Source organism: Oenanthe melanoleuca, chromosome 23 (genome assembly GCF_029582105.1).
Source record: "Oenanthe melanoleuca isolate GR-GAL-2019-014 chromosome 23, OMel1.0, whole genome shotgun sequence".
In the NCBI taxonomy this organism is placed as follows: Eukaryota; Metazoa; Chordata; class Aves; order Passeriformes; family Muscicapidae; genus Oenanthe; species Oenanthe melanoleuca.
Genome location: NC_079356.1, coordinates 3387221 through 3412205, shown reverse-complemented (window position 1 = coordinate 3412205; position 24985 = coordinate 3387221). Strand labels below are relative to the sequence as shown.

Sequence of the window (24985 nt, the reverse complement as noted above, 5' to 3'; positions counted from 1 at the left end):
ACCTTGCACTGATTTTTGTGATCCTTTACAAAAGAAAGCTCACCCCAGCTGCAGGACTCCCCTCATCCCGGGTCCACAAGTAGCTGACAATGCCTTTATCATCAGAGGACTTCGATCCATCCAACTCTGCTGTGTTTGTGGGCAAGGTGATGACAACATTACCAGCAATCTTTGCAATGGGCGGCTTGTTTATCTCTAAATAAACAGAGAGAAAGCACTTGGAGAAAGATCCTGTAATGTCCAATCAAAAATTACTGCATTAGATCTCCAGTGTACCCCAGAAATCCACATCTAACCCTAGGGAAGAGAAGGGAAGCACTGCAGGACTACGCTGAAGATCCTGTTTTTCCAGAAAAGAGCAAACCTCAAGGCCACTTCAGTGCTCTCCACATTGTCTCCCACCATTCCTTATTTATATTGTGTCTCTGAGCACAGGTATGGCTGAACTGCTCAGAGATACCTGTGATGAGCAGCTTTGCTCGTGGCTGGATTTACCTTCTTTGACGATGACGTTGACAGAGCTTTGGCTCTGCAGGTTCTTCTCATCTTTCACTGTCAGAGTGAACTCGTATGTCCCAACCTGGAGGCCTGTGACAGTGGCAATGCTGCTGTTGGCATTCTCCAGCTTCACACCATCTGGACCCCTAACCAAGACACAAGGGGTTTGGTTAGTTTTTGACCTTTTTCAGAGGTTTTGATCAGTTTAAACTTTGCACAGAGCACTGGAGGCAGCCTCGCTCTAAACAGGAGCTTGGAAATAAGAGCCATGATAAAAAGTAAAATTATGTTTTACAGCAAGATAATAAGTGCAGGATCCAGAACAAAAAGCATAATTTCTGGCAGTTTAATGTTTTGGTTAATTTTAAACCAGAGGAACACTGATAACAGCATTTAGGTGGTGTTTACAAATAGTGGTACTTTCAGCAAATTGGTTTGTGAACTGCATAATGAGCCAGTTTTGTAAAAAAAAAAAAAGGTGCAAAGCAAAAACAGTCCCTCATTTCTAGGGCTTTGCACAGATTTTGCATTAGCAAACAGAAAAAGCTACTGCAAGTTGCTCATAGGCTTTTTCCTGAATTCCCTAAAGCATTTCAGGGAATTCAGAGTCAGAAGAGAACTCTGCCTTATTTAAATAAATTGCAAAAGCATTGAGTTAAGAGGCCCTGCTGCTGTTTCAATTACAAGGGTCAGTCTCTCCATGAGATCAAGACAAAGCTCCACTGCTGTGAATGGAAACACTGCTGAGCCACACCACACTGAGAGTGGGAGTCAGGCCTAGAGATGAAGGCAAAGCTATATCTCATGCTGAAAGAAAACTCCACTTCTTTCCAATCAAAAACAAATCCTTTTCTTATTCAGGTCACTGGTAAAACTTGTCAGGCCCAATGTGATCATGACTGAACACAGGGGAGTGTGTGGGTGTGACTTGTTTTAAATGAAAGATTTGGATACACAAGATCATGGAGGGGGAAACACACCGTGTTTTTTCCCAGAGAAAGTAAACTATCTTCTGGTCATCTGAGCTCTTGCTGCCATCTAGAGTGGTGCTGTCCACAGGAAGAGTCAATTCTTTATCTGGACCAGCATCTGCCTTTGGAGGCTTGTTGTTCTCTGGAAAAGAATGCAGGATTTCTCATACACACACCATAAAGATGAAGCTTAAACCACCACCATTAAGTTTTTCTCTATGATCCCCAGCTCATCCCTTGCCCACTTCCTTGCACTCAGATAAAGTGAGGTTAAAAGCTGTTAAAAGTTCCAATGAGCATTTCGTTCAGACATCTGTAATAAAATGAAAGTTGGGAGTTCTAATTTTTGCTCTTATTCTCCAAGTACTGCTCCACTTTTCCTGCCCCCATCCCAGGACTCAGCATAGCAGGCAGACACAGCTGTTTGGAAATATAATCCTGCCTTTACTGCAGGAAAATATCAATTAGGTTACATTGTGTAAAATAAGAGAACAGCCTGCAAAGGCAATATTCCTACAAGCTTTATTTTTCTCTTTATCAGCAATATACCAGCCCAGAATGGTACTAATCAGAGAAGCTTTTTTGAAAATCATCATAAGATCTAGAGGTTGCTGACAGATTGCTGCTCATCTCCAACCCCTGGAAGGGAAGCAGCAACAGCAGGTAAAGGCAGCTTACCTGGCTGGACTATCACAGTGACCTCTGCAGTGGACTGGTGCCCAGCAGAATCAGTCACTATGAGCTGGTAGGTGTAATCACCTTCCTGCATTGCAGAGAGCTGCAAGACTGGTGTCCTCACACCCTGTGAGAAAAGATATTCATGGATTAAAAACAATCCTCTCTGAATCTAAAGTAACTATTACCAGCACATTCCAGGGGGTTATTACCAACTCCTGCTATGGGAACAGGAGTCTGTGCCACTTCAGCATGCAAAGCTCTTGTAGCTGAATTTATGCACACTGCAAGGACACTCTTGTGGGACATAACAAGAGTAGTGCCATACAAGCAAACCTTTGGGGATTCAGTAGTTCCCAACTCCAGTAAAATCCCTGGGGAGCCCTGTTCACATTGTGAACCTGACTTATGGACTTTCTTATTCTATAAATTTTACAGTAGTAATAATCGTTAAAAGAAAAATGATGACACAGAAACAAGCTTCAACCTTTACTGTGTAGCACTGAGAAGAGTCTGGCCAGTACCAACAAAATTTAGACTCCAAAATTCAGCTCAAAAGTTCCCACCTCTCTCAATCCCCTTCTTCAGCACGATTTTAAACTGCATTGCTCAAGGAAGGAACAGGATGCCAGTAGTGAGGCTGGTGCATCAGCTCAGCCACTAAACCATTATCAGCTTCACACAGATTTAGCTTTAAGCACATCCTTAATCATCACACACTTGCTCTGTAGGATTCTAAAAGACATTTACTAACAGTGGTTTGATTACAGATAAAAACCCAGCTAGTGAACCATCCAGAACACTGGAGAGCTGCACTGACCTGCATCTCCATCACCTTCCCTTTGCTGTTGGGGCTCAGCAGCCACTCGTAGCTGACGATGCTGTGGTCGTCCGTGCTCTGGTTGCCATAGAGTGTGATGGAGTTCTGGGGCAGGGTGATCACCTGGTTTGGGCCAGCATTGGCCACTGGAGGATAATCCACTGCCTTCTTCACAGTTAGGTTGGCAGTGGTGGAGTTGCTGGCACCATCTGAGTCCACGACTGTTAGACTGAAGAGGAGAAAAAGAAGTGAAAGCACTGAAGAGTGATGGTGACCAGAGCTGAATACAGACAGCCTTTTCTGAATAGAAACTTACCCCAAATGTCCAATTATCAGCCTCAAAGTGATGCAAGAAATTCAACAGTCACATCCATCTCCCACTTAAAATCTAACAACCAGTTCTAAGGTGAAACACTGAAGTGCATTATTAACCCACAAGTAGCCTGGACACAGCACATCTCCTCAGGTAGGCTGGTACCACAAAACACAACAGCTTTTTGCTAAATCTAGATCTGAACATGGATCTGATTAGATCATATGCCAACTGTTTAACAAGAAAGCAGCATTCAGTAAGAGGTACTCCAGTTTATTTTATTTTAAATAGATCTGCTGTTGTAGTAATGGACATCACACCAAAATACAGGCCAAAGGAAAAATAAAGGACAAATACAAAAGTAAAATCAGCTACCACCTCTTGCCCAGGCTGTGCATCAAACCATTAGGCCTCATTCACTTATCTGAGACAAACACATAGCATTTAAAAACTGGATTTGAAGAATGCATTACTTCCTAAGCCTTTACCCAAAAAGTTTAGATTTGACATTTCAAGTGACATTTTGCAGCACTGACAGAACAGCTATCATCTTAACCAGGGAGACAAGTCAAGAATAAGAAGTAGCTGGACAGCTTATCTCCCCTGAAGTGCAAAGCTACAGTACTACTTGGAAGTGCAGGAGTGGAGAGAGAGAACATCACAAAATGGAGTTCTCTCCATGCTTTGTTTTATTTATTTTTTAACAAGATTAACACTTTAGGAATGTCATACATTTCACTCTTAAGGGATGAGAAGTGCAGGACTCTCCCAGTGTGACCCACCTGAATGTGTAATTGCCAGGTACCAGGTTGGTCAGTGTCAGTATGGCAGTGTCACTGGAAACCTTCTCCTCCCGCAGGGGACCCTTCAGCTCTTCCCAGTGGTAGCTGATAATTTTATCATCATCCGTGCTTTCTGTTTCAGTAAGGGAGGAAAACACACACACAAGGAGTTGGAAAATGCTGCTTCACAGATTCCAGATGGTCAGTTCCTACTTCTGCCCTGGGCTGAGTGAGCAAAGGTATTTTTGGTCCAAGCCCAGAGTCTGTTATGCTCAGATACCCAAACTGTAACAAATCAGGGCTAGCTGGGGCTAAGACAAGCAGAATTTGTTTAAAGGAACTCCTGAAAAGCTCTAGTGCAGGTCAGGATCATTGAAGGTGGCATGTCAGTAACTTACACATTTGAAGCTCAGCCAAGAGCCCAGTAATTTTGACTGACAGTAATTATTTTTTGATTCTAAGCAGCAACCTCCAGAGCTTTTCCTTTTTTAGGAGATGAGCTCAGGCCAGTGCCCTTCAAAAGGGAACACAGAGAGGTGATGGCGTGTGTGTTCTACTCTCCTGGCCAGAGAGGCTAATTCTTTTCACTGAATTGTGTTTGACAGTGTGCCTGTTTCTCTTAAACTTTATGTAAAAAGCCATCCCAGGACCAAACCCAAAGCAGCCCTGCTGGATGCTGCACTCAAACCTGCAGGTACTCACTGCTGCCGTCGATAAGGGTGGAAACGGTGGGCAGGGAGATTTCCTGGAACGGTGGGGACACGATGGCAACAGGAGGCTGATTCACCCGGGGCTCTGCAACAACAACCCAGCTGTTACCATGACACTAACAGGCAGAAAGCCCTGGCCAAGGAACTGCAAAACTATCAGCAGCAGTGATTTGTGCTTCCAGCACGTTCTACACCAGCTTGGGGAATCGATGCTACCAAAAGGGGGCTCAAACAGTGTGGAGGTGAACAGCCAGCACACCAGTGCTCTGAAAAGGCTGCACTGCACCACTTTTCCCCTAATGGGTCAAGCACCCACAGTGTGACTGCTGCTCTGAAAAGTGAAGGATTTGGTGCATGCTGCCAGCTGCAAAGTCACTGCTTATAAGGAAATGATCAGCCACAGCACCCAGAAGACCAGCCACATACTCTTGGCTAATTTAGGGAGGGCAAGAGCCCTTCTTTGCCCACAAAGCTTGTACAAGAAGTCTTGCTGAAGATTGTAAGGGGTTTTATTGAAACCTGTGGTTGCCTCTTTACCTAAAAAGTGAGGCAGTCAGCACAAGATGCTGTATCTCCACCAGCTCATCTGCAAACCACATCTTACAATAAGGAATGAGATTTGACTTAACCTGCCTGTGGTTGGGAATAATATTCGTCACTGGACAGGGAAGAAAGGAACCTCCAAAGGAGCTTCAAAACTCTGGCTTCTCTTCAGTTTTTGCATCTGCTGCTATAAGCTTTTTGTCAGACTGCAGCTAGTTTTTAGAGAAGAAGATGCCTTTCAGGGTGAGGTGTTTGCTGAGCATTTCCCTATCAGGACTACAGCTCTTTTATCAAGTGGTTGGCTTGATGCAGTACAGCAAAAATAGCTGTGTAGTAGCAGTAGCTTCCCATCTCAGGAAATTATTTAATACATTCATATATATGTGTGTGTATGTATACACATATCTATCTATGTGTATGTATATATATATACACAAGTTCACAGCACAATGAATGAATGATCACCACACTAAACCAAACAATCTAACCTCATGGTACAGCTGCCTAGGCCTGTCAGAGATGGGTGAAGTCAAGGAAACTCCAACCCCAGCACTCACTTGGTTTCACTGTTACATTCACATATCCCTCTCCGTGTGCGTTCTCCCCATCAACCACGACTTTGAACTCGTACAGGCCAACAGTCAGCTGGAAACAAACACAAAGGATTATTCACCTACAGGTTGGTGGCACCTTGTCAGGACCTACTGGAAGGTCAAGTTCCTGTGCTTTTGAAGCACAAGTAATTGTGCTTCAACCTCTGCACACACAGCAAAGGATGGTTTCCAGGTCAAAATGGTATTACACAAATTTTAGTTTACAATGGCTATACAGAAACCAAAGACTCATATTCCTCTCTGCCACAGGACTGTCAGTCAAGCTTTATTTCCCAGCAACAAAAGGCAAACAGAAGAGAGATAACAGAGATTAGTTCAGGTTGTCTGGCTACTGGAATCTGTACTAGCAGATTGCATTTGAGGTGAGAAAGGCTACATGTAAGAAGAAAATCTCTTCTTGTATGCTTTTATAAATGCAAGTGTTTCTTCTCTTACTTTTAGGGGACATGAGCCAAGCAGTCACCTCTTCACTATTCACTGTTGAGCCAAAATGAGAAGGTGAGGGACCAGGTGCTGGATAACAATCTTGATACCCAAAAGGCTGAAGCCCTGACAGAGACCTGCACACTCCTTTCAAAAGGTTTGGCTCTGCATGATATCCTTACTAAAGCCTGTAGATTTTTTTCTGAGTGCAGTAGAATCCAGGCTGCTGAAAGGAATGTCTCAAGTACAGAACTGTATATTCACAGTACTTAGAGTCATTTCCTTGTTAAGAATCCCCATGTGCAGGAACTGGCAACCCTTTCCCTGTCAGAGCTTCTCTAAGAGCAGCAGCCTGGGACATGCCACGAGGTGTTGCAAGGCTCCTGTTAATGGAAGCAGCAAGTCCCTCTTCCAGTGGGCAGTAAAAGGCTCAGACCTAACTGTTCCAGGAATATTCCCACCTCTTGTTACTGTTAATTTCTGCCATTTGTGTGCCTTGTCACACTGCTTGTAGGCAGCTTGTACCTCCTGAAATCAATTTCTTCTTCCCCTCGTGCCAGATCAATGTCCTTTCTCTATGAGCCTCAGAAGAGGGCTTGCAGTCGAATGTTGGCTGCCTGCCCATCATGCAATTTCCTTTTCAATGAAATCCCACACAGGTCTTTCCTGGCTGCTGGGGTCCCCATCTTCTCCACTTGGCATTTAATACAGGATACAAACAGGATACAAAGCAGCCAAAGCTTTACCTTAGACAACTTCAGAGTCTGGGAGTCTGGCTTCCCTGCCATTTCTCCACTGTAGTCTTTTGGATGAGTAATCAACTCCCACTGATAGGAATATGAGGTTCCTTAAAAAAAAAAAAAAAAAAGGTCCAGATGTTTGTTTTCAAAGCCTGTCTTTCTGCCATGCTAAAGAACTGTAAAGGTATTAAACATTTACAAGGCACATTCTGCTGCACTGTGGAGAAATGAGACAGCTTGGGCTGTGGCTTTTTGGGAATATACCCAGGAAAAGAGACAATCTGTGCTTCTAAACTAATTTACTCTGGAATCAAAACCCATCTTTCAGCCTCCAAGGCAATAAAGAGCTTTGGAACAATCACAGCTCCAGGATAATAAGAGAGAAAAGCCTTATCACATCCTCAGATCCTGCAGACACAGGAATGCCAATTTTTGAACAGGAATGAATCAATCCCTGCTGCTGCACAACATGGAACACACCTGCCTCTGCAGCTCCCACTGCACAGTGGACAGAGTTAAGATAAGAACTATAAAAATACCTGCCAACAATTTGCATGATGAAATGGGGAGTGTATAGAATGTGCTCCTCAGCAGGCAAATACCCCAATTTAGATTTCAATCACCTGCTAATACAGCTCAGTTCCTATCAGCAGACATCAAGAATAGATGCTAAAAATCCAATTCTTCCTCACACACCAGCCTGAGAATGTGCCATCTCTTCTCCCATCTCTTCCCACAATTTCCCAAATCCACTGGCTTTGTAGCACTTTCCATTTTTTTGTGTCCTGCTATTTTCTCTAAGAGGCAGCACAAGGTAGCAGCTGAGTATGAATCATTTCCACAGGGAAGTGCTCTCTGACAAAAGACATTTTCAAGATTGCCCTTACTGCATGCCATACATAATGACTGTTTGCCTTTTCCCATCCCAAGCCCTTAGCAGAACTCCCAGGGAAGCCTTACCAGGTGGTGGTTCAGGAAGCACAAATGCATTTAGCTGAACTTCATTCTTTGGCAGGGTCACCTCAACACTGTCTCCAGCAGAAACCACCAGCTCCTTCATAGCTGAAAGGGACAAACACAGAATTGGAAGAGGAACAGGGAAAAAAAATGTACATAAATCCACCTTGGTTTCAGTTTATGGAATAAACCCCAGCTATAAATGATGATGTATTTTGTAAACATCCTGCTCAAGAGACCTCCCACTTCAGGTTTCACTCTGCTTGTCAATGCAAAAGCACTAATGGGGGTTTACAATTTTTAGACAAGCCCAAAATAACTCAGTCACCTCTGTCTTTGCAGATACTGTGCTGAAATGTGGCCCTTGGGCCCTGCACAGGGGAGTCTCTTCACCCAGGTCCAGCAGGATGGGAAGGGCTTGACTTGACAGTTTTTTGGCAGAGAACTCAGCTGCAGGCTCATGGCACTGTGAGACAAACACTGCTACTTCCACACTGCAATTCCAAGCTTCACAAATATACAAAGAATCCACAGAATTTCTGTTTTGAAAAACTGCTTGAGGGCTCAGAGAGTTTTTTTTAAACCTGCAGAGCTGCCACACTGGGTATGGAAGTTCAAACCTGGTCCTTTTATTTATATTTTCTTTTCCACCCCTGCTCAAGAATTTTCTTGCCATTCCATTTCAAATAAACTGACAGGTTGCTTTTAAAGACTACAGGGTAACCTTGAAAACTATGGCCAGGAACATATTTTTTCTGCTTTTTATTAGCATTAAGAGAGCCAGAAAGTTGAACACTCTTCCCTTCCTATTTCCTTTATATTTGTCTTTTTATTATTGGACCTGGGAATCATGCATAGAAAATATGTTTTCTTTAGTTTGACCCTGTCAAAGACAATATTTCAGAGGTATGAACAAAAAATCCAAGTTAAAAAAAAAAAAAAAAAACGGGAAAAAAGGACCTTAAACATTCAGCTATTTCCCCATCTTAATTATCTATTATTTATCTATCTTCCAATTTTAATAGCTAGTGGAATTAACCACCTTTTTTTCCCTCTCAAATACTCCATCAGTCGTTCACCTGCAAAGAGTTCCAAGGCAAAAAGCAAATCAGATCTCATTAGGAAATAATAAAAATAAAACCAAGACAAACAGAAAAAAAAACCCTGGAAAAACTTGGTAGCTTGGAAAAACTACACTTTACATCATCTCTACATTGGTTAGCAAAACCAGGAGGCCCTGACTATGTTAGTCTTCCCAGACAAGCCAATGAAGATGTTTAAAGTGTATTTTCCACTTTTAGCTGGGGTAAGCCCCTGAAAAAAACCCAAACCATTAACTTGTCAGCAGAAGCAGCCAATGAGCTTCCTGCCAAAAACATCTCTGGATGCAGTGCTTCCCTTACACTTTCCATTTGTTCCCTTGTAAGGGAAAGGAACCCTAAATCCAAAAGAAATTCAGCTGTGAATGCCTCAGCAGGCTGGATTAAGGGAATTCTGAGACAGCACACGAGCAGTACACACCATTCCCTGTGCATAGCCAGCCCTGCAGGGAGAGCTGACAGCCTGCCTGAGGAACTGAGCTGCCAAAGGGCATTCTGGCCTTTGTGCATTTTCAACAGTCTGTTTTAGGAAATAGCAGTGTGAACAGAAACATCATCATGCTGCAAAGCAAAGCATGGGCTAACAGCCAAGTACACTGTTCTCCACGCCTGAACTGTGCAGAGACACTTCAGGGACAGAAAATAATCAGTTACACCCTCTTTTGAGCACACATTAAGATTTCTGCTTGATTTGATGGATAGTAGCATGCCAAGGCTACTGGAAAAACACTTCCTGGGACTCTGCCCCACATCACATCTCAGCCTTCACTTTGGGAATTAAGATATCTCCATTAGTTCCCAGCTGTCTTCACATGCAGATTTATGATGCCCAAGTCCCCTTCCAGACCTCAGGAGTTACTGGGATACAACAGCATCAGTGCTGACACAGGTGGCTCAGTATTTTCTCCAAGGTACCACAATTATCTCCTATTTTTCCACATTGCCTTGGCTTGAAAAAGCCTGAGCAGGTGACATTTGCTGGAGCCCTGCAAGTCCTCACCTGGCGTGGTGGCAGCAGTGCTTGGGGCTGCAGGAACACTGCCATTTGTGGGGGCTCCACTGGGCACAGAAGTGGCTGCCTGAGCCTTTGCTGTGCTCTTCACTGGCATGGGGCTGTCTGTGGGAAACACCTCAGAGTGAGGGTGGGCATCATCAGGCTGCCCAGGTTTCTCAGTCTTCCCTGCAGCTGTCAAGTCCAGTGCCACAGGGCTGGAGAACGTAGCCAGCACTGATGGTGCTGGTGCAGATGTTCCTGTGTGCATCTGTAAAGGAAAAAATTGTCTGAGTTTGACCTGAACACTGAATGGCAGTTTTAATTGCCCTTCTCCTCCTCCATAGTTAGGGAGGTGGAAAAACCCCTGGTTTGTTTTTCCAGAAGCAGGAATTTTTATAGCTTCCTCTTCTCTCTTTAGAAGTGCTTCTCCATGTTCTTCCTCCACAGCAGACAGGCCATTTCTACCCCACCTGAACACCAGTTAAACCAGACTTAGCTACAGCATTAAGCACCAAGGCTGTTGATGTGGCAAATATAAGAGAATATCCAGGTTCAAAACTGCAGTGAGTGGAGCTAAAAGAACAGAAAGGTGGGATAAGACAGACCCTAAAGACAGGGACCACAAACTGGGGTTCATTCACTTTGGCTGTGATTTCTTTTTCATGAAGCCATGCAGTTGACCAACTCAAAGCAGGAGGATTGCAGTGGCATTTTTATGTAATAACTGAATTGTTGCAGCAAGAGGAAATTTATTTTGGAATCACTCTTCAAAGCAAGGTGAGCTGACACACAGAGTTCCCTGTGTGCCTGCCCCAGGAGATGCTGCTGGGGCAGAGAGAGGAGCTGGAAGGCAAAAGGTTTGCTCACATCCACACAGGATGAGCCACTTGATTGAAAATAATCAGAGTGGTAGGAACAATTTCCTTTCTTTCATCAGAAAATTCCTTTTACCTAGCTCCATTCCAGTTCCTAGCCTGCCAGGCCATACTCCTGACAATTTAACTTCCACTGTGAAGTCCATGTGTGTAGCACTCTTTCTTTTTTTTTTTTAATTTTTATAGTTAACTCTATTTTGAGAACAGCTGCTAAATATTTAAAATGGAGCAATTTACCATCTTTGACTCAGAAAGTGCTTTGGAACTGAATTCCCCATCACTACTCCCCATTAGAGGAGTGATTAAAGGCTCATATTGGAGGAAATACACTCAAGCTTTCAGACCATGCTGTTGGCATTCAGTCCAGGAAACAGGAACTGGGAAAACACTCCAGACCATGGTGGGCAACATTCTTGTCAGTAAATGGGCTGGGCTTTAGAAAACACTAAATGTTGGTTGTAAAAATAAAGCTGTGCTGCCCACACTGAACAACCAGCCAAGCCAGGAGCAGCACTAAAAGCACCAAGGGCTTCTCTGCAAGGTTTTTGTTTCAGCCTTGGGCAAATAATTTTCTCTCACTATATCTCAGCTCACTTTGCTCCCAGAATGTAAAACAATTGTTTGATTAACATCTGAGCTTCATGGACCAAAGAATCAAGCACTATTTGTTAGTGTTACAGACATAAGCTGTCTTCCTTTATTTGGTTACTTGCTAATGGCTTATTTAAACAAAAATATGGATTCTTTGGAATCCATGCTGGAAAAATCCAGCATGCTGCTCTTCCTCATTGGCCTCAGGACAGCTGGATGTCCCAAGCTGTATCATCTTCCACCCACTGACAACTTCAAAGGGTACTGACTCCCTCTCCTCAAGATAAAGTTTGAAATGCTGGCAGGAGGAAGAGGGGATCAACCAGGCAGGAAGCCAAGTGAGACTCTAGGAAAGGCACAGGAGCAGAATGTTTCCATGACTTCCTACCAGTATGGGAAACCACTTTTTGCTTCTCAAGAATCAACCCAGAAGGGTGACAAGACCAAGAGTCACAAAAAACACACAGGAGATCCACATTCACCTGCTGGCCATAGCAGAGTTCCCACTTTGCTTGGCAATATTTCCAGTGAGCTGAGTGCTTTCTGGACTCACTTTTAAATCCAAAAAAACCCCACTTTACAGTTAAGAGAGATCCTCTTCCTTCCAAAAGTCTTCAGGATGAATTGACAGCCAAATGTCTGTGGAGAGCTCAAATAAGATAAGCTCTCCCTGGGGCAACATAACAGTCAAAAATGCCTCTAATGCTTGCAAGCTGAGACATTTCTTATCTTTGCTCCATAACTCTGAATTCTTTAAAGCAAAGAACAGATTATTTCATTCTTGGGGATAAATGACAAGGAGACTAGAAGTTTGCCAGCTGTCCTATCTTATTAGCTTAGAAAATAGAGAGAAGTGACACATTGGCCTGAGTCAACACAGGAGCCTCAGACAATTTTGATTCCAACCCCTAAATGCCTTTGGCCTGAGACAAATTGCCTGGTGTCCTTGTCTGAGAGTCCCATGTCTGTTAGAGGGACTAGAGCAGCCCTGTGCATCAGAATCCACACTGAGCACAAGTTACTTCAGAGAAAAATACCTCTGTCCTGGAATTTACTTTTATTTTTCCATTTAGGCCTGATCTGACCCATTTACACAATGGACTCTTTTCAGCTTAGCTGGTGTCCTTGAGTCTGCACTAAGTGCCACATCTGTGAAGAGTCTTAAGACACTAAAATGTAGTAATGTCACAAACCATCACAGAGCTAGTGCTGGTGGTAAAGAGAGGCATTTCCTGGCTCCTCATGGTTGAAAAGCACCCAGCACTTGCAGGAGGTGTGACAGCAAGAGGCAAACAGGGGGCTTGATGTGAGGACAGGAATGAATTCTCTGGCTCTGTTGCAACATTCTGGCTCCAGCCTTTCCCAGTCTGCCTGCAGAGCTGCTGCAGTGCTGCAGCAGCCCTGCTCATCAGCAGTGCTGCACTTAAATGCTTCTCCTGAATGGCTATTAAATGTGTTGATATATTTTAAAGTTGACAAGGAATTCTACAAGGAGACAGAAAAAAAAGCTGGTGCCTGGAAAATGTCACTCACTTTAATGAAGAAGTACCAATCTCCCTTAGTTAAGGGCTGATGAACAGGATGCACTGTGGTTTATCCTGGTTCCATAGCATGGGTACAGTAAAACCAGAAATTAATGCTCACTGCACATCAGCAAATACCATTGCAGATGGCTGTGGAGCCATCAGAACTGCAAGAGGAAAATGAAAACCCACAGAGGCAATGTTTTCCCAAAACTGTCATTTTCCTTCTCTCTCAGTCTGCAAGAGCAAAGGAAAAGATTTTTCTTCCACACATTCAATGCTCAGCAGCAGCAGAGGAGAAAAAGCACTTTGATTTCAAATGTCCTTTCCTATTTCAGGTGTTTGACACTCTCAGCCAGTACTGTCCCCATTTTCCAACCCTTCCTAAAGAACAGCATTAAACACCCAGCCATGTGCTCCATGGATTGGATCAAATGTAGCCCAAGAAAAATTCTACTGATTTCAGCACGGGTGTAACTTTATTTTGGTCCACAACCAACCCTCCTGGAAGGTCTGGCCATGTCCCAAGAACACAGCCTCCAATGTTGTATCCTTGGCTCACATTAAACTGCTCTTGGATTTGAAGTGCAAGGACAGCTGCAGAGCTGGCTTTGCATTTTGCAGGTAAAGTTGGATGGTTCAATAGTCCCAGAATTAGCCCAGGTGGATATTTTAATTCTTCCTTCTCCTCAAAACTCCATCCTAAACCTCAAAAATGCAAATGCCAGGAATTCCATAATGTATTTCATACATGAATTTCAGTGTGCATTTCAGTGTGCATTTCAGTGTGCATTTCAGTATAAAGTTTTTACTTTTATAAACTTGCATTTTGTTAAGAGTCATGGATTTTCTTATTGGCAAAAATCATCAAGGAGAGTAAAGACCTATTCCCCAGCACACATCCAACACTGCACATTAATGACAATGGGAGCACGTTCTAAAGATGGGAAATCCTGCATGTTCAGCAACAATCAGAAACTGATTAATCAGTGTAATTTAATACTTGCAACCAGTTTACTGGACATTTATTGGACAGTAGTAGCAGGATAACTGGAAAGCAAAACAGAACAAGCAGGGAGATGTAAAAGCTGCTTCCCAAGAGCAAGAGAAGACATTTAAGAGTGGCTGCAAAGACAACTGCTCACATGTGTGACAGCTGAGAGAATGGGGTCACCCTGCTCAGCAGCTCAACTGCTGGGAATAGGAAAGAACAGGGAGGGTGGAAAGACTGCAGCATTGCAGGGGAGAGAGAAAGCTGAGCTTGAGCTGGCCCCAGGTGCTGGGGGGTTCTGGAAAATCCAACATTTGTCAGGTTTTAGTGCCTGGTTTCACCCTGGCTGCCCAGGAGCTGTCAGCAGCGTCCCTTGGCTGCTCGCCACATCCTGCTCAGGGTGGTGGCTCGGGCAGTCACAGCCCTACCTGCAACCAGGATTTGAAAAATTCAGTCATTTCCAGAACCACAGGCATCAGTTTTGTACAATGCCAAATCCCTGAAACACGGCAAAAGCTATTTCAGGAACAGTTTAACAAAGCAGAACTATATTTCACCATCAGGAGTGCACAAGCATTTTTGAGATAAGGCTCAAAAAATTATTTGCAGATGTAAAAATACAAATATCACTTAACAATTCAAATGTGCCAAATTCTCTGTAATATCAAGATGTACTGGCTTAACACTGTATGTATTTGGAGTAGAGACTAAACTGATTTCATTCACCCAGTGCCAAGGTAAGCTTTGGTGGATTTGAGAAACTGGAGCACTCTTCAAAAAAAGAACACTTGGCACTAAGATGCCAACTCAAGCAAGCAGATTGACATTGAAGTACACTGTGAGCTTTATGCATGACTCTATAAAATAACAAAAATAAATAATGTATTTAATTGCCTTGATTCAGCATTAAATGAAAACAATTTATTTTATTGTGTGGATCTGAACAGGTTCTTCTACAGGTAACAGTTTTCAGCTCTCAAACAATTCCCACTGACATGTCACCATTTCTTCTTATCTGGGCAAGCACACTGTGTGATTATACAGAGGATAAGCATTATCATAGACTCCATCCTTCCTCACCTTCCCATTTCAACACAGTTTATCCCAGCTAGAAAAAGGATTGGGCGGGGGGCGGGGGAACCTACCCCAAACAAAACCCCAAAACCCCTGGCCATGTCTTCTTGAGAGGAGGCTGAAAACTAGTAACCTGAAAAGGTATCTCATCACTTGGGCAGTTCCAAGTCAAAATCTAGCTGAAGCCAGACTGAGGAGGGGGACAGCTGTCCCAGACAGCCCCACTCCAGCCCCAGCAATCACTTACTTACCTGGGGCAAGTCGTCAGCATCCTGTGACCTGTTCACATTATTGCTCTTAGGAGGGATTGCACTTCTGGGGTTCTGTTCTTTTGGATTCTGTCCATTTTTCAGCAACTCTTGCTTTTGATTTTCTTTTTCAGGAGCAGCTCTGTCTGCCACTAAGTGCCTCAGGACTTGATCCTTCAAGCGCTCTGCTTCACTCTGGCTGCTTCTGGAGTTCTCTGCCAAATCCCTTCTGAGGAGCTGCACCCTGTTACCTGCCAACCTCCACTTCTGGAATGATCTCCGAAGTCTTTTCTTCCTCTGGACAGGGAAATCCCAGTCCAACCACTTGTGACTCCAAGCCTTCACACCACCTTCCACAGGGAAGTTTAACAAGTGCTCTGTGCTTTTTGATTTCTTTAAAAACACCAAAACAGAATCTGAAAAGCCAGTCTTGTTGGCCTGACACGTGCCAGGCACGGTGCAGTTCACCTGGATGCACATATTTTCCAAGAACCAAAAGGCATCACAGGTGGGGTGCTGGCAGCAAGTGCTCTGACAGGAGCTCAGAGTGTGGAACCCTTCCAGAAGCTGCAAATGGTGACCTGCCCACGATGTCAAACGGCCGCCAAGCAGGATCTTCCCCCGCTCACATTTAGATCTGTTCCAGTTTGCATCTGGGAAAGAGGAGGGAAGACAAAGAGACAATTGTCAGTCCTTTAAAGCTGAATAATGGATCTCACATTGTTTTAAGGAACAACCTGCTCCTCCTATCTAAGCCACCATCACCCTTTCCAACAGGGATGGAGAAGCAGAAGTGAAGACACAAATGTTCCTGTTTCAGAGGAGCCCATAATGCCCACACTGAGCAGCTGGACCAAGGTCACACAGCAAGTTCAGAGCTAGAAACTGAACCCCAAAATCCCAAGTGCAGTTCTTTACTCTAACCAGTTATGGCCTTGCCTCCCTGCCCATAGTCTGCCTAGAAGGAAAACACTGCAAACAGTGGCATTGGCTTGGTGCACAGTACAGAGGCATTTTTAACTTTTCCATGCTGATATTTGACATCAGTTGCGTATTCTGACTAAATTTGCTCCACTTAGGAAGTTGTTAACAGCTTCTAGAAAAGGTTTCTGCAAAGCAAAGCCTTGCCATATTGTTTTTCATTAAAAACCCTCCAACATTTGACATAATTTCTGTTAAGAGTCAAGTCACTTCAGGTCTCAGCTCTGCAGTAAAGCAGCAACTGCTTTGCATATGGATTCTTTTTTTCTTAGCATGAAAATTTTGCAGGGATCAATGGATTAAAGGCTTCCAAAATTCAGAGCTCTGCAGATTAAGAATTCCCTAAAAATAGCCTAATGACCTATGGGACTGTTACACTGTGCTGTGTTCAGCATCCAAGCAATAATAGGTCACTGGAAGATTACTTTACAAACACTGTTGCTGGACTGGGAGCTGTGCAGCTGGAGAATATGCTCCAAATCTGGCTCCCTCCCTGTCAAGAATGGAGTTCTTGAACACAACACAAACGGAAAACACTTTTCTCCATTAAAATAAAGTCTGAATTTAAATTACAATATCCTGATTGAGAATGAACTCGAGTTATGGGGACAGAGCTCCTTGTGGGTGTCTGAACCCACCACTGTGCAGAAGGGGGAGAAGCTCCTCACTTGAGCAATGAAATGTGTAAAAGAAACTCTGCAAATGTTCAACAGCAAGAGAAGTTGACAGCAGCACCTTTAAAAACCTCAGCACCCCTGTCACACCTCATCAACACACAGCACTTCCTAGAAGAGAGAGAAGACAGGTAATCTGTGTGCCCAGGGCAACAGCCAAGCTCATCACACCTGAAATGCCTGGACAGCCAGACCCTGGCACCACTGTCACTGTCACAGCCACAGGCAGGGACAAGCTCCTGGCACCAACCTGATGGAGCTGGAATTAGAACAGAATATGGAATCTGTGTACACACCAAACCCACGTGTATGCTCACACACTCTCTCCAGACTTGCAGAAACAATAACAAATTGAAGAATTACAACATTCCTGTGAATTTCACCAGGATCTCATACCCTTAGATTTACGTTTTGCCTGTAAAATTCCCTTTCTGTTAAAGGTGAATCACCATCCCTAATATATCCTGTTCATGAGGGAAGTGTGCTGCTTCCCACATTCCTAAAATCCTTCCTCCTCCACCACTGCTCATCCATCTCTCCTCATATGTCAGGCCTGGCTCACACATACCACTCAAATTAAAGCTTGATATGGAAGCAGTGAAATTCAGCAGCAGTTTCTAGTACCAGGCTTAGAACTAGGGCACACACAGAATGGGGCACATTTAACAGAAAAATGTTCCCAGGGAAGTTATGCTTTGTGACAAAACACTACATAACACAGGTACTATATTTATTCATCTCAGATGTAAAAGCCTGGACCCCCAGAAACATCTCCTCACCATGTCAGAGCTATGACTTAGCCTGGATGACACAACACTACCATGCTGAGAGCATTCTGCTGCTCTTTTAACACACTGCTAAAACAAGACTTGAATATTTTGGCTACATTTCATTTCCAGAACTCTGCTAATGGCCACTTGGGACATGCTTATTTGAAATTAGCCAGTATGTTCTTCTGAATTGCTGTACATGGACAGCTTAAAACTCAGATAACTCTCAGGAATGACAGAAGTGAACGGGCAACTCCCAGCATGCCAGATGTGAGTTTTCCACAGAGACATACTGATTTTCACTTGCCTTGGGAGAAAACAGAGTCTACACTTGCATTTCATCTGTGGAAAGCAGAACATTGCAGAGGATGAGCTCCCTCCTAAGCTCAGCACCACACAAGTCACAAGACACCTGCACAGTGGGTGTGCTTAGTCACTTTTCCATATTGTTTTTGTCACATCAGTGGAGAAAACTGCTCTTCCCAGGAACTCAGGAGTTCCTGTCCCAGGAATGCAGCTCACAGCTTTGCTGAGCAGCAGGGGAATGGAACACACAGGAACAGCTTCTATTAATAACTTCAGGTTTACAGACTTGCCCAGGCAGTTAATCCTGCCTGATAGCAGATTAATGATTAAAGACTTGCCTCTGTGGACTTTTTAAACCTGCCACACGTCAGTCAGTTATGTCAACACAGTCCCCCTTGCGTAACTCCACGTGACCACGCTCATTTCTAGGCAGCCATAACTCCTCCTCAGCTTCACAAACTCTGCTGCCTGAGTGACACAAACAAGCCCAAAATAACAAAAACTCTGCAATGGAAAAAATGTCCACATCAGGGTAACTATGTCCATATAATTATATTTATTTCTGCACACACAAAAACCTTAGTTTAATGGACTCTTCACTCATGTAACCGTTGGACTTGGTGATCTCAGACCTGCACTGCTCCAACTTTTACAATTCTATGAGTCTTGGCTTTAACTCTTCCAAGCATAGCAGGCCTTAAACACCATCTAGAACACCCTCTAGGAGTCTCATAGGAGCTCTAACTCTAAACCTCCAAGAAACTACCAAAGCCAGGAAATGCATGCAGGAAGCCCAGTTGATAAGGAAACACTCACCACTCAAACACACAATCCTTTGCTAAGACCAGGAATACAAACATGTCTTCCCAGGATCTAAATTAACTGATTAAGATCACACAGCTCAAGAGCTTAATCAAATCTGCCACTGGGAACTTCCAGGAAGGTCCAGTAACACAACAGGGACACTGCAGCTGTCCATATAACTGGGAAACAAAGCAAACCAACCCCTTCCCAAACCAAACATCACACAATCCATTAGAGGAAAACTTCCATCTGAGCCACTAACCTGGTTATTTACTTGAGCAGGAGATTGGTTGCTCAAGTTTAAACAGGAAATAAAAAAACCAAACATAACCGTTGCCTGTAGGCAAATAAAGACTTCTGACACATGGTTCTTGGGAAAAGTGTTAAACATCTTAGGGCTAAAAAACCACTCCTGCCTTTCCAGGTTGCTTTCCTGAAATTAAATTATTTTCCAGATTATCACTTGTTCCTTTTGTCAAAAATTAAGATTAGAACAAGCTCTCTCTGAGATACAAGCTCCACTTTTGAGAGCTCATTTAGTTACTGCTAAGGGTGGTGTTTTGTTTGGTTTAAAAAAAAAGCAGTTTCAGTTTGTTAGTTTAAAAAAATCAATTAAAAAGGAAACCAATTAAAAAAAACAACTCTACAATGTCTACTAGCAAATCATTTCACTTTTCTCTCAGAGTATTTTAAAAAGTAAGAGGGATAAAGACTATAAAAATCCATACACACAGCCCCAGAGAGAAAAGAGTCACCTGCAGAGGAGCACAAGGCACACAGGCAAGTGCACAGGTAGAACAGCTGCAGAACTCCCAGCTCCTTCACAGCTTTTCCCAGGCAGTATCGTGACAGGAACCAGGCGCTGATGCTGGGCTTGGCTTCCAATCTCTTCTCCATGGCCTTTGTGGGCAGCAGTGAGGCTCTAGAAACATGTAGGGTATGAGACACAAAACATCCTGTGGCAATTGAAATGTTCCTGCACAGATCCAGACAGACTGCAAAGTGAACAGAGCATTGGTGGAGGAAAATAAATGTCCTATCAGCTGTGATTAGTCCAGCTGTTGCTAAGGAACTATCAATGTCTGATACCCAAATGAAATATGTAGTGGCACAGCTCCCAGTGCTGAGTGCAGAGGGCTTTCCCTTTTGGTTTTCTCCTCCAGACCCCATTTTTCATCTGATATCACAGTAGCTGTCCACTGGATTCCAAAGAGGCATTTGGGAAATTTCAGTTTCAAATATGCCTGAGGATTGGACACTCAGGCAGCAGCACGAGGATAACACAGGACACCCACAACCCTGCACATCTGCCTGACAATGCCACTGCAGGCATGTCTGTGCTGGCTGGTGCCAGCCAGGAAAGGGGAAACGAGAGCACAGCCACGCTGGAAAACTGGGAGCTAACGCCCTGGTTTGCTTCTTATTTTGCTCCACAGGTCAGGGATCGCCAAACTTCTCCGCCTTTCTAATGCCAAAGGCTATTTAATAGCCTCACACGCTAATTGAATGCAAATTATATCTAAGTGATGCGATAGGAGAACATTAATTTTTTCAAGCGTAATAAATAGTATGTATTTTAAGGGAGCAATGAAAGCATCATTAGGCGCTAAATGGCACTAAATCTGCCAGTTCTGAAGAATCCAATGGGAATGCTGCTACAGGGAATGCTGCTACAGCCAGATCCACCAGCACTCGGAGCTTGTTACACCTCAAGGAATGGCACTCAACCGTCCGCAGCACAGACACACGAGGAAAACTCCACGGGGATAAACCCGCGCCCGCTCGGCCAACAGGTCCTTGAGGAAACTTTCCGCAGATCCCCGGTCCCCGCACCTGCCCGGCCGGAGCCCCGGGGCCGGGCCCGGGCCCCGCGGGAGGCGGCAGCGCCCCGTGCCGCCGGCGAGTACGTACCAAGGGCGCATGGCGAGGCTCGGCGGCTCCTCAGCGGCTCCTCGGCGAGCTCAGGCGGGCACCGGGCACAGCCGGGCACGGCCGGGGCTCCAGCGCGGCGGGCCCGGGGGCAGCGCGGCCTCCTGCCCCGCGGCCATGGCGGCACCCGCGCACGCTCACCCGGAAGCTGAACCGCCGCCTCCCGGCACCAGGACTGGGTCCGGCCGTGCGAGCAGTGCCAGTGCTGCGGAGCCGCGGCTCCCCGCCGCTCGCTCCCCGCCGCCGCTCCCGGTCGCACCGGGCGGGGCGGGCGCGGAGGCCGCGCAGCCACAGGTGATTTGCCCACAGTTCCGCGCGGAGGCGGCGGCTTCGAGCACCGCCCAACAAGGCCGCACGCGATTGGCCGGCGGCGCGGAGGCGACGAGCGGATTGGCTGAGGGGGCAGGTGGCGCGCACCCGTAGGCGGAGCGCCGTGAGGGAAGGGGCCGAGGGAAGGCTGCCCGTATTCCCGTCTAGTCCTTCAGCCGCGCTTCCCGGCCATGGCCTCGGACTCCGGGGATGGGCACGCCACGCTGAAGCGGTGCCTCGGTGTGCTCAGGGACGCGAGGAACGACAGCGAGCAGTTCGCAGCGCTGCTCCTGGTAAGGAGCTGCGGAATCGCGAAGGGGAGGCCAAACACCCTGCTGGACTCGGGAGTGCCTGGGGGATGCGGGGAGGTGGGGATGGGGAGCTCGGAGCTTTGGGGTTCCCTTCAGCAAAGCGAGGCAGCCTGGCATTGACCTGGGTTTGCGGAGGGTTGGTCAGTGCTGCCACACTTTTAGAACACCGTGGTAAATCTCTAGATTAGCACTTGGGCCAAGTCCTAGCTCAGTGGGTACTTCCCTGCACTAGTTAAAGTTGTTTTGGCTTCTGATTTGCGGCAGTTCCATCCTGTACATGTCCCAAATCCTTTTTCTATGCTCACGCCTGCTCCTGCTTTGCCTCTTAGGTGACCAAAGCAGTCAAGGCTGGAGAGGTGGACGCCAAAACCCGTCGGCAGATCTTCGATGCGATCGGGTTCACATTCCCGAACCGCCTGCTGACGTCCCGGCAGCCCCCAGCCGGCTGCCCCCCGCACACCTTCCGTGCCCTCGGCCTCACCCTGCTGGCCTGTTTCTGCACCGACCCAGAGCTAGCTGGGCACTCCCAGATCCTGAACAAAATCCCGACCTTCAATGACATCCTGCTTTCCCCCTGCGACCCGGACAGCACATCCATGGTGGATGATGTGTACCAGTGCCTCAGCGCTGTCCTGGCCACGGCCAGGGGTCCCAGGGAGTTGGTGACCAAAGGGACAGTGTCTGCCCTGTGCCAGGCCTACCTGAATGGTGGTCACGGCTCTGACCGTGCCCTCACACTGCTTGTGGGGCTGTTGGCCATAGCAGAGGCCAAGTGCTGGCAGAGAGATGCTCCACAGCTCCTGGCTGTGCTCAGCAAGCTCTCTGGTGACTTTCTCAAGGCTGAAGACATGACCAAATTTGAGCTGTGTGAGGTTCTGCCTCACTTCATCCCCCTGTCACCTCCTCTCACAGAGAACTCACAGGGCTCTGAGTGCCTCTGCAGACTTTACAAAGGGCTGGCTGATGTTTTGGGCAGCAAACTCAGCCAGTCACAGCGAGATCCTGCTCTGAAGCTCGCAGCCAGCCTCGTGCAGGCCTGTGGGGCTGAGTGGATCCCAGCAGGGAGTGCTGGCAGCAAGTTCCTGGCCCTGCTGGTGAACCTGGCTTGTGTGGAGGTCCGCCTGACCCTGGAGGAGCCAGGCCCCATGGAGATGGAGGGGAAGAAAGAAGTGGTGACAGCCTGCTATGTCCTTATGGAGATGGGGATCCAGGAGTGCCTGAGGGAAGAGAACCCTCTGCTAGAAAATGTGCAGAAAATGCAGCTCATGAGGATTATGGAGGAGGCCTTTGGAGCTGTGATATTCTACTTGAGAGAGGTAATGCAGGGCTTTTAACAAAGCGCCTGTTGGGGGGAGTGTCTCTGTGTGGAGCAAACTCTGCCTCTTAGCCCACTGTGGTTTCCAGATCTGTGGTAGTTGGAAGTACAGTGACAAAAATGTGACACTTTGCTTTCTTCATGCAGGTTAAACAAGAGGAGCTGCAAGATCCTTTCATCTTTGCCTCTGTTCGAGTCCTTGGAGCTTGGATGGCAGAAGAGACATCCTCCCTCAAGCAAGAAATCTGTGAGCTCTTGCCTTTCCTTGTTGATTATGCCAGAAAGCTTTTCAAGGAGGGCAGCCCAGCTGTGAGTCTTCCCCAGGCAGAGCTGGTCAGCACCAAGGGCTCTGCCTTACCCCAGGATGCTCTGAGGTGAGCATTTTAAGCACTCGTTGCATTTTAGTGCAAACCTGCTCAAATACTTTTTCTATTTTCCTTCTCCCTGCAGTACTAGTTCCATGGGGCATTCTCCCCTGAGATGGATGTAAATGCAGGGCTTAGACCTATTCTACCTCATGCTCCCAGTTTCTTTCCCCTTCCAGATTTCTGCTTCCTGGGTTTTGCCATTTGACAGCAGAGGACAGGCCCCGGGACATCCTCATCTCTGAAGGGGCACCAGCACTGCTGTGTGAGTACTTCCTGCAGCAGTGGGAGGTTCTGACCTCTGAGTCCACGGCCCCTGCAGCCCTGACAAGCACTGAAATGAGTCTCCAGACCGTGTGTGGGATTTTCCTTAACCTGGTTGTGACTGCTCCAGACCTGGTCAGGTAAAAGAGCTCTGGGAACTGGCTCTGAGGTTGGCAGTGGGAAGAAGGGATGCCTTGTGCATCGAGCTTGAGGATCTGTTAACATGCTCTGCTGAAAAGAGATGTTCCTTTTTCAACACCAGTTTCATAACATTTTTGGTTCAGTGTTTAACCTTGACATTCTCAGGTGCTTCTGGCTCTGCTCAAGAAATGTGTCAGAAAGTATTTATTTTGTCTTTAGGCATGACAAAGCCTTTTCCTCCTTGATGGATGTGTTGCTGAACTCTCTTCCACTTCTGCTGCCTCAGAAGCATCACCTGGTTCTGGCAGCAAACATTGCCACTCTGGGCCTGATGATGGCCAGGATCCTCGTGGGGTCTGCAGGTAAAGGAACTTCCCATTGGCAGAGCCCACATTGTGCTGCAGGGGCAGAGAGCAGGAGCCAGGAATTTGGGAAAGCAAATTAAAGGAAAACTGGTCCAGTTTATCATTAGAAAAGTGATAAACCAAAAACGTTCAGGACCAAGGAATATGTGAAACATTCAGCAGGCTGATGTGCTGGGATGAAATGAGATTTTTAGGGCAGGAAGATTTTGTCCTGCTCCACACAGCCCCACCTCAGGGCCCTTCTTTGAGTGAGCAAACTCTACATTGTGACATTCATCTCCTTTTCCTTTCAGCCCTTCAGGAAACGAAGTCTGCCAAGGAGTTCTTTGGAGCTGCCATTCACTTCCTCTGCGAGGCGCACACGGCCCAGGCAGACCCCAGCAGCGATGGCCAGGCCTTGGCAGTGTCACCCACTTACATGAGTGCCTGGGATGACATCTGTGAGCTCTGGTTCCTGGCCATGCAGGCCTTGGCTGGCTGCATCCCCCTTTTCCCCTGGCTGCCTCACGCCGTTCTCCAGGCGCGCTGGCTGCAGGGACTGGCGCAGTTGCTGTCCCGTGTTGCTCCCTCCTCTGTGGATTTTGAGCTTGTCACTGCTTTCCAGGCCGTGCTGGTGGAGCTGGCCAGAGCCAGTGAGCAGTGCAGGGATGTGATCCTGTCCCACCACGGCACAGAGTGGGCCAGTCTGTATGGAATGGCAGCTCTGGAACAGTGTCTGGCGGAGCAGGGAGGAGCCAGCAGCACTCTAGCTGGGAAATGAAGCCACACACCTCAACACTTCTGCCATGCTCTTTGCTGCCAGATGGGCACAAAAAACCCATTAAATGACCAAACTTTACAAAACTGGAATGATGCAGAAGCACCCAGCATGATCAGCACTGCCCACATCAGTGTGCAGAACTGCTGCTGCCTCAGAACATTTCACCATGCCCTTGCTCAACCTGTTGTGAAGATTTCTCTGTAAAAACAGCCTGTTTTGTTATTAAAGACATTTTGTCAGTTTGTTTTT

At 46.1% G+C, this 24985-nt stretch overlaps 2 protein-coding genes across 2 annotated transcripts in view; one reads left to right on the top strand and one right to left on the bottom strand.

Annotated features, from left to right (window-relative positions):
- Positions 1 to 21211, bottom strand: part of KIAA0319L (KIAA0319 like) — a 29762-nt gene extending 8551 nt beyond the window's left edge. Inside the window, exons 1-14 of the mRNA XM_056508917.1 lie at positions 20889 to 21211; positions 19733 to 19899; positions 15446 to 16095; positions 10147 to 10408; positions 8050 to 8151; positions 7096 to 7196; positions 5870 to 5957; positions 4762 to 4854; positions 4060 to 4192; positions 2965 to 3193; positions 2148 to 2271; positions 1479 to 1611; positions 496 to 644; positions 44 to 195 (exon numbers count right to left, since the gene is read on the bottom strand). Coding sequence (XP_056364892.1) covers positions 44 to 195; positions 496 to 644; positions 1479 to 1611; positions 2148 to 2271; positions 2965 to 3193; positions 4060 to 4192; positions 4762 to 4854; positions 5870 to 5957; positions 7096 to 7196; positions 8050 to 8151; positions 10147 to 10408; positions 15446 to 16095; positions 19733 to 19874 — 2358 coding nt within the window. The 5' untranslated portion in view covers positions 19875 to 19899; positions 20889 to 21211. The remainder of the gene's footprint in view (positions 1 to 43; positions 196 to 495; positions 645 to 1478; positions 1612 to 2147; positions 2272 to 2964; positions 3194 to 4059; positions 4193 to 4761; positions 4855 to 5869; positions 5958 to 7095; positions 7197 to 8049; positions 8152 to 10146; positions 10409 to 15445; positions 16096 to 19732; positions 19900 to 20888) is intronic.
- A 94-nt stretch (positions 21212 to 21305) lies between these two features.
- NCDN (neurochondrin) lies at positions 21306 to 24985 on the top strand. The gene is made up of 6 exons (XM_056508922.1): positions 21306 to 21508; positions 21856 to 22842; positions 22989 to 23215; positions 23386 to 23610; positions 23831 to 23973; positions 24270 to 24985. The coding sequence occupies exons 1-6, from the start codon at positions 21407 to 21409 to the stop codon at positions 24734 to 24736; spliced, it is 2151 nt and encodes a 716-aa protein (XP_056364897.1). The 5' UTR covers positions 21306 to 21406; the 3' UTR covers positions 24737 to 24985.

Bases quoted from the DNA above. Each gene is read 5' to 3' on its own strand.
- NCDN (XM_056508922.1), top strand. From the start codon at position 21,407: ATGGCCTCGGACTCCGGGGATGGGCACGCCACGCTGAAGCGGTGCCTC. The intron at 22,843-22,988 runs GTAATGCAGGGC...TTCTTCATGCAG, and splicing joins TGATATTCTACTTGAGAGAG to GTTAAACAAGAGGAGCTGCA. The intron at 23,974-24,269 runs GTAAAGGAACTT...TTTTCCTTTCAG, and splicing joins GATCCTCGTGGGGTCTGCAG to CCCTTCAGGAAACGAAGTCT.